The sequence below is a fragment of the Hippocampus zosterae genome, chromosome 15 (assembly GCF_025434085.1).
Source record: "Hippocampus zosterae strain Florida chromosome 15, ASM2543408v3, whole genome shotgun sequence".
NCBI classification, from domain to species: Eukaryota; Metazoa; Chordata; class Actinopteri; order Syngnathiformes; family Syngnathidae; genus Hippocampus; species Hippocampus zosterae.
Window position 1 is genome coordinate 3,076,684 of NC_067465.1, and position 18,055 is coordinate 3,094,738.

General features: G+C 44.6%; 1 protein-coding gene across 2 annotated transcripts in view; it reads left to right on the forward strand.

The window, feature by feature from the left end:
* gpc5c (glypican 5c) overlaps positions 1 to 17,071 on the forward strand; it is an 83,760-nt gene extending 66,689 nt beyond the window's left edge. For both annotated transcript variants that reach the window (XM_052087937.1, XM_052087938.1), the window contains 2 exons: positions 3,321 to 3,459; positions 15,096 to 17,071. In XM_052087937.1, coding sequence (XP_051943897.1) covers positions 3,321 to 3,459; positions 15,096 to 15,277 — 321 coding nt within the window. In that variant the 3' untranslated portion in view covers positions 15,278 to 17,071. The remainder of the gene's footprint in view (positions 1 to 3,320; positions 3,460 to 15,095) is intronic.
* Positions 17,072 to 18,055: the final 984 nt, after the last annotated feature.

Below are 18,055 nucleotides of genomic sequence, written 5' to 3' on the forward strand. Positions count from 1 at the left end.
CTTTGGACGGAAGCCAAGCAGCAATTTCCGAAGAGAGGAACTCTCGTTTCCACGGTAACAACCCCTTCATTGATTTCCTCACCAATTAAAACGGACAGCTGGGCCGAGCACCATTGTGTTAAATAGATACTTAAAGGCACTGTTGTTAGCGTAATACGCAGCCGCTTATCATGTTGGCAACACTTGTCGTGGAGCTGGCTGTTTCATTGTGAACTCATGGGATGTCCACAGAGTCTGTCCGTTTGTGTAAGAAGGAAAAAAAAAAGTAAAAGTCCATCTTCTGTTAGCTCCAAAACATCCCGATAAATACGTTGCATAAATACCTCATCACCCCCCCCCCCCCAAAGGGCACCGTGTCTTCTGTGAGCTTCCTAATCAATAGCGCATCCTCTAATTTGGCATATCACATTGTTGCCTCAGAGTAGGTAGAGTCAGGAAATGAGCAAAGGCCGTCAACAGGCTGAGATGTGAATAGAACCTAAAAATAAATGAATAAATAAATAAATCATAGTGGTGTCATGAGATTAAGAGTCACCCGATTTGTATTTTGAAGGGCGAGCCGTCATTCAGATGATTGTTTTGCTTTGACTTGCGAGTGCACACTTGAGATACAATCGCGTTTGTGTTGGCAGTGAATTCAAAAGCAGCAGCAATCTTTGAGTACACTCAACCACACAAACAACCAATAGCCCGAAACACTTTCAACATTGTTATGCAAATGATTTTTCTAGTCTTTTCAAATGGCACCCAGCATAATATTTAGTTTTAATGTTTTCAAACAAAACTACCCAATGATAACAGAATCTCCCCCCCTACCCATACCCTAAATAAAAATGTAAAAGTGCATTTTTCCAAATTATTATGCGCAGCAATGTTTCAAGACATTTTATAGCTTGTAAAGAACTGAAAGCATCCTGAGATTGTATTTGCTGGAATGATAAACATCTTAACAGGCCAGGTTACATTTTAACGTCAGATATTCAACAGCAGCTTTGCAATTCTTGCATGTGATTGAACGAATAATTGATCTTTAGCTTCTGCGCAAACCTGTCGGCTACCTATCACAGTTGACGACTTGAAAATCATGCTGAGATCCATTTTCATACACTATAAAAATCGGAGAAAACCAATACTTGCATAATTGTTTGGAACGTGTTCTACAGTGTGTGTGATTCATTTTGAAACTCTACGATGAATAATTTAGCTACCTAGCTGGTGTCGCAAAATTGTTTTTCCTGCCCGCCCCCCCTCAGTATGTCTACCTGTTGCTGTGTAGAATCCATAAGCGATAATAAATTGTTCCTCAAAGCCTGAGGAAAATACATTTCAATACAGTGCTTGATCATTTGGAAAACATGTTCAATTCAGGACACTCATGAAGAAAATGCCCCCCCCCACACCCCCACCCCCAAATAAAAAGGTTTATTTTCCCATTTCAATTCCATAATTAAAGAAAACGTAACGCACTTTGACCCAATCCGTGGATACTTTGAAAAATGACCACTGCATATATTTCTTTCAAACGTCCCAAGAATCTCTGCGGTGCCATAATAGTGCATTCGACAAAAAGATAAGCTACTGAACTGTGTATCACTATGGGAGCTGCTGCATGTGTGTGTGTTCAAAACTTGCCTATTACACCGACCAAACTATTTCAGTTCACCTTTTCTGTCATGTGTTTCGCGTGGCATAAAGTGCCGTCTAAAAGTTAAAGTAACGTTGACCTTGTCCGCCTTTTCCCCTGTAAACCAAACGTACAAGGCAGGCTGTTTGTTGTCTCCCACTTTACATTCACATCTAGCATTCACGATTCTCTCCGACCTTCTAAAAAGGATGCCTTTGTTGTTGTGTCAGAAAAGTTTCTGGTTTGACGTGAAGGAATGGAACAAAGAGCACCTTGATGATGTCGGTCAGATAGGTGGGCCAGCAGGTGGTCCCATTAGTTGGGCACATACCGATGAGCGAGAGAGATAACTGTAAGGAGAAATGGAAATCGCTTATGGTTGTAATGAATCATGATTCATTTCATCCCGGAGCAAAAATATCGAAACTGATGTTTTCATCCGAGGCTGTTCGTCTGGCTCGCTTTTGGCAGGATTCCAATCAAATTCAGACGACCAATTCTCACAATCCTATCGGGGGAAAAAAAACACTCCCAGGAGTAAATGATTGACTTTCATTGTGTCTGTTTTGCACAATCAACACCTTAAAACTCATGTTCTAATACTTGTTCATGAATGTTGTCATTTTCTGAATCAGATGTTATACACTTGCGGTGACGCTCGTTTTTTTTTTTTTTTGGACACTTTTATCTGACTGCTTAAAACTGTAGATTTTATTTCATCACTGAATTTAAATGAACCCCAAAAAATGTCCTGTCTTCCTTTGATGTGTTTGTTTCTCAGCGCTCTGTACCACTTGTTAAACCACGCCGTCGTTACTTTTCAAACATTGCTTCACTGCTCATGACACATTGTTGGCAGCTGTACTACTTCAATGTTTTCCCTGCCAGCTCTTTTCATTACTTACAGCCGACACTGCCTGACTGAAATTAAACTAAATGTCTTATTCTGCTTTTTTTTTTTTTTTAAATACTCGAAGCATCGGATGAATCCGAGTGTTAAAATTGTTTGGGGAATTTGACATGGCATTGACAAATGATTTGATTTTGAAAGAAATGTGTCCATCCTCGTGTGGCAAAGACTCTCTAACCAAGGCCAAATGATCTCCTCCACAACATGCAAGATTTTGAAACTCTCAATCGAGATGTCCCACATAAGCATACTTCATTCACACGGAAACGGCCTTGCTAGTTCCTGCATGTTCGTTATTGGAATTTTTCTTTTTTTCAGGGCCGAGTGGTTACAATGGCACGGCTTTTCAGAACCATCTCGAAAGTGGTTCTAAAACGAGTGCCATTCGCCCCTTCGCCTTGGGGATGGCGGCTTTGTGCGACCGCCAGAGGGCTTTGTTTTCTCAGAACACAAAAAAAAACACTCAACGTCTCACAATATACATGAATAATAATGCAGATACACCCTTTCTGTGGGCATAAAAAGCAGGATTACAGGAAATGCCATTCAGTCATGTTCAACAAAAATTGGTGATGCCGGAATGCCGTTCTGTACTTCCTGATCGAACTGATACAATCTTAAATTAAATGTGCTGCCATCTAGTGGTCGAAAGCGATTTACACCCAATATTTCAAATGACAGACCAAAATGTGTCATACAATTATATTTTTTGTGTCAAAGTAACATTGCTCTTTTCCAGTGTGGGTCAAACTCTTAGGTGTTGTTGCTTTTTTTTTTCTTGTCCAGGAGACCCAGGAGAAATTTCCAAATCTGGGCCAGATGGAAGCTTGGGAAGAGCTGGGCAGTGGGGAGACGGAGGGCAGCACAGCAGATTGTGATGACGAAGATGGATGTCAAGCCTCAGGAGGCGGTCAAGACACAACCTGTGAGTAAGATTCATAACTAAGCCCACACGTTTGCAAACATTTGAACCCACTTCTGACTTCTCTTTAAAAACACACGCTGATGTGTCTTACGGTGCCACAAAAAAAAGGGCCTCTCAGGAGTGTCTTCAGAACTTGACACAACAAGCAAGCCTCTTACATCTTTTGAATGAACACGAAATAAAGTGCGGTGTTGTTCGGGCTTGTGTTAGCTTTGACGTCGTTTCTATGACAGGCTAATCCACAAAAGCGTTTCTTTCAAAAAGAAGCACACTGTAGAACTCATTCGAATTGTTCTGCCAATAACGGAGGCAAAACCACACAGCCGAACCTGTCACTTAAAACTTAAATCCCCATTTAGAAATCAGTCATCATAAAAAGTAATGAGAAATGTAAACATACACATTCAGGTCAATCATTATTGTTAATTTGCTCCCTTATCCAGCAAAGAAATCTTTTTGAATACCAAAGCTCACTTAATGCAGTCGGTTTACCATTCGGCTCTTTTGAAGAATCAATAGTCATTACATCGCCAGGTCCACACTGCCCTGGACAAATCCTTTTGGCCCCCCCCCCCCCCGCTCCTTGTTGCCATGTGGATAAAACACGCTGGCCTTTCGAAGAGCTCTATCGCTCGTAGCGCCGGTATCCTCACATCAGTGAAAAATCAATCCAAGCCACTGTGTGAGATTTACGAAACAAAAACCCCTTAGTGTCTGCTGGTAAGTATCAACCGAAAGCTCGGTGAGGCCGAATAAAATTCGACGTTTGGGAAATGTTACTGGCCTTTTTGGATTCATGACATTGTAATGAAATGAAGGCTTGCTTATGCTCTACCTTAACAAAATATTCCATTCAGCATAATGCCAAATATTCCGTTCCCTTTTTCATTTTGTTTTAATCTCACACTTGATTTATGTATTATTGTTCAGCTTTTCAAAGAGTTTGCGATTGGAGAATCATTTTACTTTGCAGCTGTTTGCCGAGACAAACTCCCGAGGTCCGCGTCGAAAGAGGGCACGGCCGCAAGAGAGACTTTATTAGCAAACTAATGAGCATGACTTATCTCCAGAGAGCAGACCCACTGTCTCTTTTATCACTTAGATGTGGAAGAAATGCAGACAGTCATTTATGTGAGTCCTTAAATTGCATATAGCCTGTTGCAGTTCAAAAAAAAAAAATCAAAATAATACAACAAGGTTGTTGTGTAGGGGCGGCCCGGTAGTCCAGTGGTTAGCACATCGGCTTCACAGTCAGCACAACTAAGAGATGTCTGCCATCTGGTGATCACCGGTGATATTACAATCTACTACAGTCAACACCCACATATTTGCAGTTTACGGATTTGCATATTCACAATTTTTTTTCTTATTTTTTCTTTTCAATATTTGTTCACATTTGAGAGATTTCACATTTTGTCCCAAGATTTTCTCCTCCTTAGATGTTTTTCAGTGTTTTATGAGGAATTTGGCGGATCTGGAAAAAAAACCCCGATAATAATAATAATAATAATAATAAACTTTTTAAGGGCGGCCCGGTAGTCCAGTGGTTAGCACGTCGGCTTCACAGTGCAGAGGTACCGGGTTCGATTCCAGCTCTGGCTTCTCTGTGTGGAGTTTGCATGTTCTCCCCGGACTTGCGTGGGTTTTCTCCGGGTGCTCCGGTTTCCTCCCACATTCCAAAAACATGTGTGGCAGGCTGATTGAACACTCTAAATTGTCCCGAGGTGTGAGTGTGAGTGCGAATGGTTGTTCGTTTCTGTGTGCCCTGCGATTGGCTGGCAACCGATTCAGGGTGTCCCCCGCCTACTGCCCGAAGACAGCTGGGATAGGCTCCGGCACCCCCCGCGACCCTAGTGAGGATCAAGCGGCTCGGAAGATGAATGAAAAAAAGGTTGTTGTGTAAAAAAAAAAAAAATACCCAAGAAATATCGTTCTAGTTGTCACTGAAGCAACCAGACTGGATGGATGGATGGAGTTGCACATGAGGAGATGCTTGTGATCATAAAGGGCACATTTGCCGGGCTAAAGCTACTTTCAAAGCCAAAGCGGCGATCGCCGTAGAGCTGCAACGCTTGCCACGGGGATCTGGCTCTCGCATACTCGGCTCGGGCGGGACCCGATTGACTTAGTCCAGGTCCAATCGAGCCAAACCCTTTTGGGACTGCTGTGCTTAGCTGTCGGCTGGCCAGCAGATGTATCGGCTGTATCCTGATATAGATATTACCATTATGATTGTCATTTCCTTGAAACCTTTCATGAAGGGCTTAAGGGCCTTAAGAGTGGATGCGCCTTAAAGAAGAAACAAAGGAAGAGGGTCTGGTCTGCAGGTGGATGTGGGCGGGGTACTTCGCTTCTTGACTTGCCTCTGACTTGTGTCCAAGTCTTTCTCTGTTCTGTCAGACCTCCCGATCTCATGAATGAGTGTTTGTAGTCCCCCGCTGTATAGTATCGTAATTACTCCATCCCGATTTTTGTTGTTTTTGCCCGGCTAGCCACTTCCATTGTTTTTATATCACCTTCCATCTTACCTTGCAACGTTCCCCCCTTTTTGTCACGGCTTGGCACACTCTGCCCCGTGGTTTTATGACACCGAGAGAGGATTTTTAGCTGGAAGGGCTCCCTAGGTGCACAGTCATCAAAGCCTAATGGTTCTCATTAGCCAGCCTCATCATTTCCTTTCTAAGCAGTGTCAGTGAAGCCTTTATGATTGAGCCCCTGCAGCACTCCTTTGGGACTCGGGTCTGGACACACCGAGAAACCTCAGTGGCAACAGGTAATAAACCAGAGGAAGTGTGAAGAGTTACTACCTGATACATTTGTGAAATTGATCCTAAGGAGTCGGGATTTTGATTGGTTGCTTGGAACTTTATGGCGTAGTAACAAGAGGTACTCGGAAGGTAGTGCCCTGAAAATGCGCTCCGATGAATGTGCTCATTTAGCGAGAATATTGCATTACAAGAGGAGGTTTCCAAGGAGTAGATTACATTTTGAAGATGGTTCGTTTGCTTCGTAGGCTCATAAACACAGAGTCACTTTAGTGGATTGAACTTGGAATTTTATTGTCTGCATAACTCCCTGACGTTACACCCCCCAGTCCACTTTGCCACTTGTCAGGCATAGACTAAACTTTTCAACTGTGAAATATTTTCGTCCTGGAATACTCGACCAGCTGCAGCTACTCAGTGATGGTCCTCGTTTCTTTTGCGCTTTGTTATTAATGCCCATATTGCGTTTATTTATTTTTTGCCTACAGGGCTTTTGGACCGGGGAGTCTGAAGTACAAGCGACCCTATTTGAGTTTGCCGTGCACAGCCCGAGCTCTACGCAAGCTTTTGTTGCCATTGTAACCAAATACTGAACAAATAAAAGCAGACATTCCATTGATATTGAAAAACACGGCGGATGGATAATCGGGGATGAATCCGAACCTTGTCTCAGCCTGTTGGACTCAAATACAGACGAGATGAGTGAGAATGAAACACGGAAGGACTCTTGAATTTCCCCTTAAGGTTGAACTGTCTTCCTCCAGATCGGCGAGGGAACTTATTTCTTTGAATCTCGGGAATTGGCCCAAGTCGATGCTTGAGTTAGTTTTACATTAGCACCACATGGGTGGTCCCATTATGGAACCTGGCGGCAATGAGCCGAGGTTATTATTGACTTGCTGTATTGACTTGTAGCCTAAATATGTTTCCATTAAAGTAGTGCTACGCAAGTCACTTCATGAAATGATTGAAAGGTCAATAAAAGCCCTTCCATCAGATGCTGCTAATTAGAGCTAAACCTGGGCGGCTTTTTCAGGTCTGGGAGAGCACGTAAACAAATTGCCGATCGGCTACGATAGAGTCCGACGGTGCCATTTAGCAATCATTTTGACTTTTGTTCTCACACATTCACTCGGTCCACAGATTTGGCCTCATAGAATCTTTACGGTTATCCTTTTTTGTTTGATGTCGAAACGATCCTACCCTTAAAGTGAGCGCGTTCCTAAAAGATGTCTTTCATGCATTCGCTGCCATGGACGTTTCTATTCGTCAAATGTGAACTTCAAATATATTCGTAAATCGTTTTTTTAAACGGGTGGACGTGCAGGAGTGTCTCACCCAGCTTGTCTGGGAAATTAAGGTTGATGTAAGGGAAACCTTTAGCATCGCTTTGGATTTGAGATCAGCCAAGGGTAGGAGATGAGGATTAGGCGGTGAATCTTGGCTCAAGAGAGAGAGCGAGACAGAAAGAGCGAGCGAATTAAGGGGTTGCAGCAGGTAGTAGAAAACGCATCATGATTGTGAGAAAAGATCCAGTCCCATGTTCCTCTCTTGATTCCCAGAAACTGGAAAGACCATTCGAGATCCTACGCAGGTGGTCAGTGGTTACACTGCTAAGTTGCATAATATCAAAGTTGAAGAAGATGGGCGTATCCACAGTTCCCAGTGGAGCCCCCCCCCACTTCTTCTCTCTATGACTCATCATCCAAAGTCCTCCCAACTCGAATGAGAAGCTTAGTTCGAGATTTGATCGGATTTTGAAAACTCAAGTCAGTTATGCAAGAGATGACATCAAAGTAACCAACTCACCCCCTCAAAATCAAACATTTATAACACCACAGCGCAACTTTTTTCCTCCCCACCCCCTCCGCCAACCCTCGTGATTTACCAAGACTTTGAAGATGAAACGGGGAAATAACTTAAATCAGCTGAATTCATCGGAGGCTTGCCACACGGGGACTCCGCGCCATTTGCAACCTTCTCACCTCAGTGCGAGCTGGTCCGCCGTATTACTGAGCGGGCGGCACCCTAATGACCATCGAGACACGCTAAAGTAGAGCCAGTTTATCGCCGTATCCTTCACGCACGTCTGTCTGAAAGGACAAACTAGCACCCGCCAAAGCGCTCGGGCGTATGACCTTTGAAATGGGTCTGAGGTGTTTTACGAGGTGTGTACGCTTGTCATATCATTGAAATTGGCGGTCTGGAGGGCAATGCGATGCGCAAGAGTTTGGAGGATGAAATCTAAGTGGGGGTTGTTGCAAGCCGTTTCTGTCGCTTCAAAACATTTGACAGAATTCCTCCATTTTAAGAATCCGCTTGTATTGACCCCCGCCCCCGCCCCCTCGGGTGCCTCTTTTGCTATTTGTTTCTGTATGTGTTATTGTGTTTGCATAAGGGAGTAAATCTTCATCCTGCCAAAGAGTCCAATGGTCCGGTATGGCACTGAGCAAATTCCGTCGCAATGAGCGCTGCTGTGGAGTTGCTGTGCAGCAATGCCAGTTGCTAGGTTTAGCTGCTGCTTTGGATGGCTGCCCCATCGGTGGCCCCTTTCCGCCCTTTTCCCTCCTCCAACTGTCCATCCAGTGCCCACGGGCGAACCAGATGGAACATCCCAAGCGACAAAAATGTTGCTTTCTAAGAGCGCAAATGTATTTTTGAGTACAAAATAGAATGATTAGTTCAGCTAAGCTGCTAGCTGGCGAGGCAGCGCATGGAAAGTGAGCGCGGAGATGAATGGTCCTTGAATGAACATCCTTTCCTCATCCATCCTGTAACTTTAGTCGTTTTTTGTCATCTTTGTGGGTTAGTAGAGAGACAAACATGCCCGCGCTTGGAAAGTTACCGTATTTTCCGCACTATAGAGTATAAGGCGCACTTTCAATGAATGGCTTTTTAAAAACTGTTTCCATATATAGGGCGCGTAGAATAGAAGATTCTTGCCAAAATGTCCGCCACATACTTTTTCAGGCACTTAAATATCCTTTATTTATTCATTTTTCGGTCAAAAGTACTCAAAGGTTTTTCTGTCCGTTCAATTTGGGGCAGGGAATTAACCGGAAGCTAGTTTTTGAAGTACGTTCCGAATTTGGTGCTCGAAAACGATTATTATCGAATTCCCCCCTCGTGAGTTAATGTTCTTGAGTGTCTTAAGCAAAATAAACAAACGCTACGTTTTGTTGAGTAAGGGACTTTCAGCGTCGACATCGATGGTGTGCTTTGTGTCCCAGCGCATGCGGTCAAAATAGCCTCCCTTGACGTTTCCGTTATAGATTGCCGAGTCGCAGCCAGATGCGAAAACTTTTAAGACCTGCATCTACTTAAAAGGAGGTGAGAAACCTTACACCGCTCTGCCTCACTTTTTTTCAGCTACGAAACAGAGAGACTGTTGGTCTCACAAGCAAACAATTCCCAAAGGTCACGCGTTGCAGTGGTTTAGCAGATGCGATAGTGAGACGCGGACAAAAGCAAAATACATTTTACAGACTCAATCATGCCCCTTGCATTAATTTAGTTAAACGCCCAAATAAGGATTCCCCACACAAAGAGTCAGTCAGATCCAGTCGGTTAAATCTGAGCCGGACTTGAGAGGCCACATCCATACATGCCTCTCTTTCTCGCTCACGTTCATGAATCCGCCTGTTCAAATGCCACAGCTTGTCAAAGGTCTTTCATCTTAATAAAAAATTGTCGTAAACGTCCGACGCGGTGGCCTTGCTGAGGACCAAGAGGCGCAAACTCCTTCGCATCCGTTTCCCATCAAATTCATCGTAGGGAGAAGACCTTCAAGGTCAGTAAAAGGGGGAGGGAGAGGGGGTGGTGCTGGGAGAGAGGAATGTGTGGAGTGTGAGGGAGGTGGCGCAAAGTTATTGTCATCCACCGCATTCCCACAATGTGCAATCGATCAAACCTCCAACCTTGTTTTCTGCCTTGATGATAGTATGCAGCAGATACAAAGATGAAAGCTTTCAATCCAATCCATTCACGGGCGAGTCAAACATGTGGATATGTCACCTTGCATTACAGAATAAATGACCCCTCTCACAAGAGGTTGGGTTGTCGAGAAATGTAATGTGTGCGAGTCTCACAGGTTTCTGGAAAATACTTTGGCTCAAATCTCAAGAAATAAATTATTGTGCGAGAGGATGGATCGGGAAATATGCTGTTTAGTTCATTCGTTCATCTTCCAAGCCGCTTGATCCTCACTAGGGTCACGGGGGGTGCTGGAGCCTATCCCTGAATCGGTTGCCAGCCAATCGCAGGGCACACACAAACGAACAACCATTCGCACTCACACTCACACCTAGGGACAATTTAGAGTGTTCAATCAGCCTGCCACGCATGTTTTTGGAATGTGGGAGGAAACCGGAGCACTCGGAGAGAACCCACGCAGGCCCGGGGCGAACATGCAAACTCCACACAGGGAGGCCGGAGCTGGAATCGAACCCGAACCCTGTGAAGCCGACGTGCTAACCACTGGACTACCGGGCCGCCCATGCTGTTTAGTGTTTGAGTAAATCCACTGTAAAAAAAAAACAAAAACCACGTGTCAAGTCTGTCAAACAAATGTTTTGCATTGGCCTTAAGGGAACTCTGCACTCTTAAGATTACACTTTGTGTTGGAACGAAAAACTACAAGACAAACAAGTTTGAAGCACTTGTTCAAGCAGCGATTCGCATGAAAGAAATACCTTTGCCGATGCTGCCATTGGTGTTTTTATGGCTGCGAGTGTTCACTTTTGTAGCAGCTGTACTTGCTAAGCTGCGGAGTGGTTGAACCAAGACTTAGACAGCACACTCCGATCAAATTAGGAGCAAATTCGTTCTTTCATACCGTAATAAAATAACGCGATTAAAACCTCAGCATCAGATCGTGGATCAAACAAACCCCCCCAAAAAAAGTGGAGGACCGTCCAAAAATGTGGCATCTCTCTGGGTTATCACGCAATCGTTGCTAACTTCCCACAGAATTTCTTGGGAGAAATCTTTGTGTTGTCTATCCCGCTCACCTTTCAACCCCTCTGGTCACCCTCCTTTTTTTCCTCCCCTATCCATCCTTCCGCTCTTGGTTCAAGCCGAAGTACAGCTCGTAGTTGGGTGCTGTTACCAGCCATGTGGTCCAAGCAGCTGTTGTTGCTCTTTGGCCGAAGGCAAATAAAGCCTCCTCCAAAAAAAACCCAAACAAGAGAGCCCGTCCATCTGCCGATGCATGAGTGGTCACGGGACAAAATGAGGGTGATTGTGCACCAGGGCTGAAGCTAATGATTGTCGATTTATTTTGATGCTTAATTCATGAGTCGGATCAATGCTTTCATTTTCATTTCGAGGACATGATGTGGAATTGCTGAAAATGCATCGATGTAAATTATGATTCACTTCCCGGTTTGGTCACGAACATGCCCGAAAACACTTTTGATCCTTACTCTCCAAAGTAAAAGTCTCAGTTTCTGAGTTTGACAATTGTCTGCTTTTGTGCAGGACTACAAAAATCTGAAAATATTTCCTGTTGAAAGCCCAAATTCCGAGGATCTGGGAAATTTTAAATGAAAAAGTTCTCTGAGCATTTCATTCATTCATTCATCTTCCGAGCCGCTTGATCCTCACTAGGGTCGCGGGGGGTGCTGGAGCCCATCCCAGCCGTCTCCGGGCAGTAGGCGGGGGACACCCTGAATCGGTTGCCAGCCAATCGCAGGGCACACAGAAACGAACAACCATTCGCACTCACACTCACACCTAGTTCAATCAGCCTGCCACGCATGTTTTTGGAACGTGGGAGGAAACCGGAGCACCCGGAGAAAACCCACGCAGGCCCGGGGAGAACATGCAAACTCCACACAGGGAGGCCGGAGCTGGAATCGAACCCGGTACCTCTGCACTGTGAAGCCGACGTGCTAACCACTGGACTACCGGGCCGCCCTTCTGAACATTTCATCCATTATCAATATCATTGAACCCCAATTCAACTCAAAAACGGCCTAGCGGCAGCTGGGGCCACACCCGGCCGACGGCGCTCAGCGACGCTCAACCCTACTGCCAGACGTCCGACGTCGGCTTTCTACATCGACAACTTTAGCATACGTTGCGCGCTCTCCTATAACCGTGCTTGAAATGACCTCACGCCCTCTCTCAGAATGGGCTAATATACAAAACGGCTTAGGCACAGGTACGTTGGCTTGCTAGCTTAATTTTGCACTCTTTCTCTGAACGGTTTGCTCCGCGCTGATCGAACAAGAGGTGAATTAAAACACAAAAAGGTCACGCCGGCGTTAAACGTACACCCAACAATTTCTCGCCCCAAAAAGTTACCAACACCACGACATCCTGCACATTGTACTCTACGTCGTCATCGCAACACCTCCCATCACCTTGTCGCCCCCGTCCATCACGGAGTACAGTCACTGATGCACCCACCCCCCTTCCTTATTCAGCCTCAGAGACGCGGAGTCTGCAAATTCTGCGAAATTTCAAAAGGCTTTCTGTGCGCCACCGCATATCCTTGAATTGATTGATTCCATCTGCCTCGACGATGGATATTCAGTCTGGCGCTAAGAAGCAAATCAAAACTGTTTATGCTCTTCTAACCAGCTAGCCTGCCTTCTGCTTTCCCCCCCCACCCCGTTTTTTTTCGCCATTATCATATGAGCCAGCTCAATGAAGCGCGTATCAATCTGCTAACATTGTCATTACTGCGACATCACATTCCATTATCCACCTCCCGGCCGCATGTTGTTTGCCATTGCGCCTTTGCGGTTTTTTTAGGGACTTAATTGTTCGCATACGGGCGCTTAATTTTACATTCGCGCAGGTGTCAATTTAATTGGTCATCCATCCGGTTTAATCACTGATGGCGTAACAGTAATAAAAGCGCGCATAATATGAAGTGCTGAATCGCCCAGGTCGAATTCGGAAAGATTGCATTTGTTTCGCGCGTACGATGTCATTGTCGCAAAGGTGGCTGAACATTCGCTTTCCCCGACTGTGACGTCGGCTTAAGACCGCGTAAACTCTTCTCACCGGTGAAAATGGCGTCAGGTGCCTTATCGCGCATCTCGTCGTTTGAACAGCTGCGAACGGGGGAGTCGGTCTCGGATGGTTTAGTTAGCATCGGCTAGCCTCCTCGTCGCTCAATTTAATTGCTTGCAATTGAGGTTCAAGTTGAGGTTGACAAAGCTTCGCCGCGGCGTGCGCGTATTCGCCGCGAGGAAATGAACACTTCAACTGGCTGGCAGGATTATATTGCCTTGCGAGGTAATTGCTCGTTCCGGCACAAATTGTCGCCGTAATTAGCCAGCTGGTTAACATGCAGTGATTTAGCATATTTCAACTCCATTCTTCTCCATCCTGATGAGATGCAGCCCGTTTTTTTTTCCCCGAGAACAATAAGCGCAATCAGATTCGGGATGAACCGTGTCTTTGTCTATTGTCAAGCCGGAAAAAAAAAAAAAAAAAAAACGTAATCTGGAAACAATTCACTCTCTATAGAGATGGCTGAGCCCTGAGCTCACATGCACAACAGAGGTGTGGAGATGATATGGGAGGAACAAAAAAAAAAAAAAATTCAACTCAAATTTGTTGCTTCTGTCTCTTCATGGTGGTCTGAGCATCGGCGGCCGTTGCAAGTTGAAACTTGGCAAGGCGGGATTTCAAGATGTCACAACCGCGTTCTCGTAACTCCGCCGCCGAGGCCTCTTAAGGTCACACTCGATTGACTTCACAATCGCATCCATCTTGAGAGAGTTGGCTCGTTCGCATTGAGCGGGATCAACTGAAATCGTGACCTCATTTTGCCCAACAGTGGCAGATTAGACTCTTTTAAAACACTCGCCCCCCCCCCGACACAATGCATTGCAATCATTTATCTTCCCGCTGCTTGTTTTTTTCCTCCCAAAATCCTTTGTGACCGGCACTCCTTGATATATTTTCCTCCCTTTTCAAAGGCTTATGCAATGTTTGCTCAGCCTTCTTAGCGTTAGTAATCAAGCCGTGTTTTTTTTTTTTTTCCTGTTGGCGAAGACAACCCGTAAATCAAGCAATTGATCAATCGGGAGTTGAGCCTCTATTTTGATTGGTCGTCTTAGAGCAACTCTGTGCCGCTATCGTTGGGGAAGGCTGTACCGGATTCTTGCGCGTCAAAGTAAGGTCTGTGAAGGTATGGTTGGTGGTTTTGGGGGAGAACAACCTTTGATGCGTCACAAATTGAGCATAGGGTTGTTGTGACAAAAAAAAAAGACGCTTCAAGCTGTTTAACGCAACTCCTACTTAATAAAGTTTACTGTCAAACGAAAGATGAAACAAAGGATTTGAAATCACCACCAACATTTTAAGTCCGCTAGCTTAATGCTAATACATAATTGAAAATGCTCCGACAAACGAATGAATCGCATCTTTTCAACAGACAACCATTCTCACTAACATTTAGAGTATTACAATGTTATTAACATGAGTAATACTTGGACTGGTCCCTTGCTGGATCCGAGACCCCTCTGGACCAAATGAGGCGTGTTCCATCCCACTTTTTGTTTTCAGAGTTATGCCAGTCCGACTATTCACTCCCTGATACCAAGTACCAACACCTGCAGTATTTTTGATATATCAATTTCATTTAAAATAATATCAAAACTATGAGAACAAAACCTTCGATCATAATTCACCAATGTCTCAGACTGCCGCAGTAGCGCCATCAACTGCCGAGGAGGACGTACTCGGTGTCAGATTATCTTTGATAAGTATCAGTGACTGGTATCGGCAGTCTCTTTGGCCTTTCGATACCTTAAATAAAACTGGTATCGCTACTCGCCCATTCCTTGTCCTAATGCTCAACTCTTTCCATATGAATAATCTTCCTCTTTCTCTCATCTTTTGTGCCGACAGTACACACAAAAGGCTCCAGTGAAGTTGGATCCCTCGGGCCTGAACTGAATGTTCCGAAGCAGAATCCAGCCAAGGCCCCGTCAGTGCGAGTGGTCGGAGGTTCTCCATCCAACTTCTGGCCAGGACCCTGCAGCCTCGCCCTGCTCTTCGTTGCACTTTGCTCACAGTGGACTTTATTCTGATGTCTACAAAAAAACAAACAAACAAAAAACTGCAGACTGAATTTATCATCCAACACACACATCACTTTTCAACTCCTCCATCCTGTTGGATGGCGGAAGGGCGGACTAGACAACAACCTCCGGGCGGCGATTCTCCCCTTGCGAGATCATCTTGTTGTGGAGCTCGTCCGTTTGTGTGTTTGTTAAAAGCGATTCCCGTGAACACGCACACTCCAAACAAAATCCCCCCCCCCCCCCACTGCTTCCTCTGGGCTTTGCCGTCCGTCTCTGAAATGGTCGAGACTGGCGTCCGTTCACTCTTAACGACGCACCCTTTGGAATTTTAGTGAGGACTGTATAACGGAGACTTACACTTTCTGCCAATTTGCATACACTTTGATTCTCTTTTTGTTTTTCTACCTTTTCATTTTGCTATGGCAAACCACTGCATCATCTTCTGCCCCCGCAAAGGAGAATTCATTTCAAAACATATTTCCTGCGTGAGGATTACGGAATGCATGCTAGATTGAGAAATCGGTTCCAGGCGTCTGACCCAGAAGGCCGGATTTGATATCCTCTAACGACTGTGTATCTTGGCTCCGATTAGAAAATGTGAACGCGTGTGCAGGTGAGCGGCCTCGCACACGTGCGACTTGCTGTTTATAGTAAGTACGTTTATAGCGCTGGAGTGTTTGAGGTTCAGAGTCAGCGTCAAGCTCGTAGTGGCTAATGGAGCTTTATGAGCTGTTTAAATGGATTGAATATACCGGGATGGGAATTCTATGCAAAACCGAAAGCCGTCACTTTAAGAAGGTGGAAAGAAAGCCGGCACGGCATTTGATTTGATGAATGTTTAGCGTGCATCTTCTCTCGTGTGCTGGCTTGTGGAAACGCATGTTGTCCAAACTGTTACAGGATCGGTGTCCAAAACCTTTTTTGTAGTAATGTGCCCTAAATTTCGTAGAATCACTTAACGACCCTGTCAAGTGAATTCACTATTTCGTGTATTCCAGAATGCTGGATGTTCGAAAAAAAAGTCAAACATGACGCTTTAGAGCGCCTCGTAGTTGGCCATAAGTGTGCATACATAACTGAGAAAGAAAGTAGCAGGAAAAGTACTTTGTGAACGAATCGTGTTCCGATACCTTTTTTAAATATTTGGTTCCTCTATTGCCGGATTCAGCACATTGGCAGCCGTTGCGCTCGCCCTTTTCCTAATGAGTTCATTGTGTGTCCCGTTCTAATGCCAGAAATGTTTTTCTTTCAGTCACGGTAACAGTAATGCCCCCCCCCCACACCCCTCACCCTCTCACCCTCCCTAATGCCGAACGTTCCTCGCAAATCCAATAGATTACAAGTCAAATCCGTATTTGTCTCTGCGCAGAAGAAGCCGAACAAGCAAACTGCTCTCCTTTTCCAATGCCTCCCATCCCCGCTTGCCTTCTTGTGTAAATGTTGCCACTGTGAAGCACGTGTGATGTAAATGAATGTATGGTCAGCGTGACGACGGCGATACCGTATTAAAGCCGGAGCTGACATTTCAGCTTCTCTTGGGCATATGTTGGTCTGTGATTCCGCTCTCCGTGACAGAGGGAAAACGGATAGAGTGTCTTTTGTTTGATGTCGATGCAAATACATTTTGTACGATGGGGTCAATGACACTTAAGGCAGAAGAGCAATGGGGCCCATTTGCAAGTCGAAAATGTGTTAAATTCTGTTCCGGTCACTAGTACTGAATTCTTTCTCCATGTCCCACAGATCACTCACCGCCATGTATTGTAGCTTGTGGATAAATGTACATATTTAAGTCACTTACCGGTATCTTGCTTTGATTCTTCTTATTGTATTTCTTTGTTTTTTACTTTTAAGTGCTAATATATTTGATTTGCACTTTTGGCAGCTCTCCAACTCAGAAAAACAAAATTCTAGCCACTTGACAGAAAAACAAAACAAAAAAAACAAGCACGGAATGAGTGAATGTCTGAGCTTTGTCAAATCTGCTGTGAGATAAGATAAGATAAGATATCCTTTATTCGTCCCACAATGAGACAATGAGAAAGACCACAATTGCATTAAATGAGTAACGTTTAAAAAAATAAATTAAAAAAACATTAGCTGATAAAAGATGCATTTTGACAAAGTAAAGAATAGCAAGTACAGATGACGTCTTTCCAATATAGTTCGTACAAGTAACAAAAAAAAAAAAGTAGAAAAACCTCATTATGGACAGTAATTAAGTAGGTCACTACTACCGTTTCAGTACATCCCGACAGCTGAAGAGTCATGATTGTGTATGCAGGGCAAGCTGCCCCGTCTAACCTTCTCTATTTGCATCCGAGAGGCTTCCATGCTAAACATATCGGTCTGTCTTTGCAGCAGAAATAGAATCTGCAGGGGTTTGGACCACTGACAGAGATGCGCTCGTGGCCCACAGATGATTTGGAGTTGACTAGTTCGTTCTTGGGAAACTTTACCGGGCTGTCCATGCTGTCAGCAATAATATAACAACACAAAATATTAGAATGTCAACAAGCAACTACTTTGGGATGTAACAAGGCTCTCATGCTATATTTAAAATACTAGTCTTTAATCGTGATTTCAGAGATCCCAAACAATTTGTATTGCTTTTGTTCTTGTTGTTGTTTGCTCCGACACTGTCTGTAGAGTATAAAGTGGAATTTATTTCAGTACAGGGCGGCCCGGTAGTCCAGTGGTTAGCACGTCGGCTTCACAGTGCAGAGGTACCGGGTTCGATTCCAGCTCCGGCCTCCCTGTGTGGAGTTTTGCATGTTCTCCCCG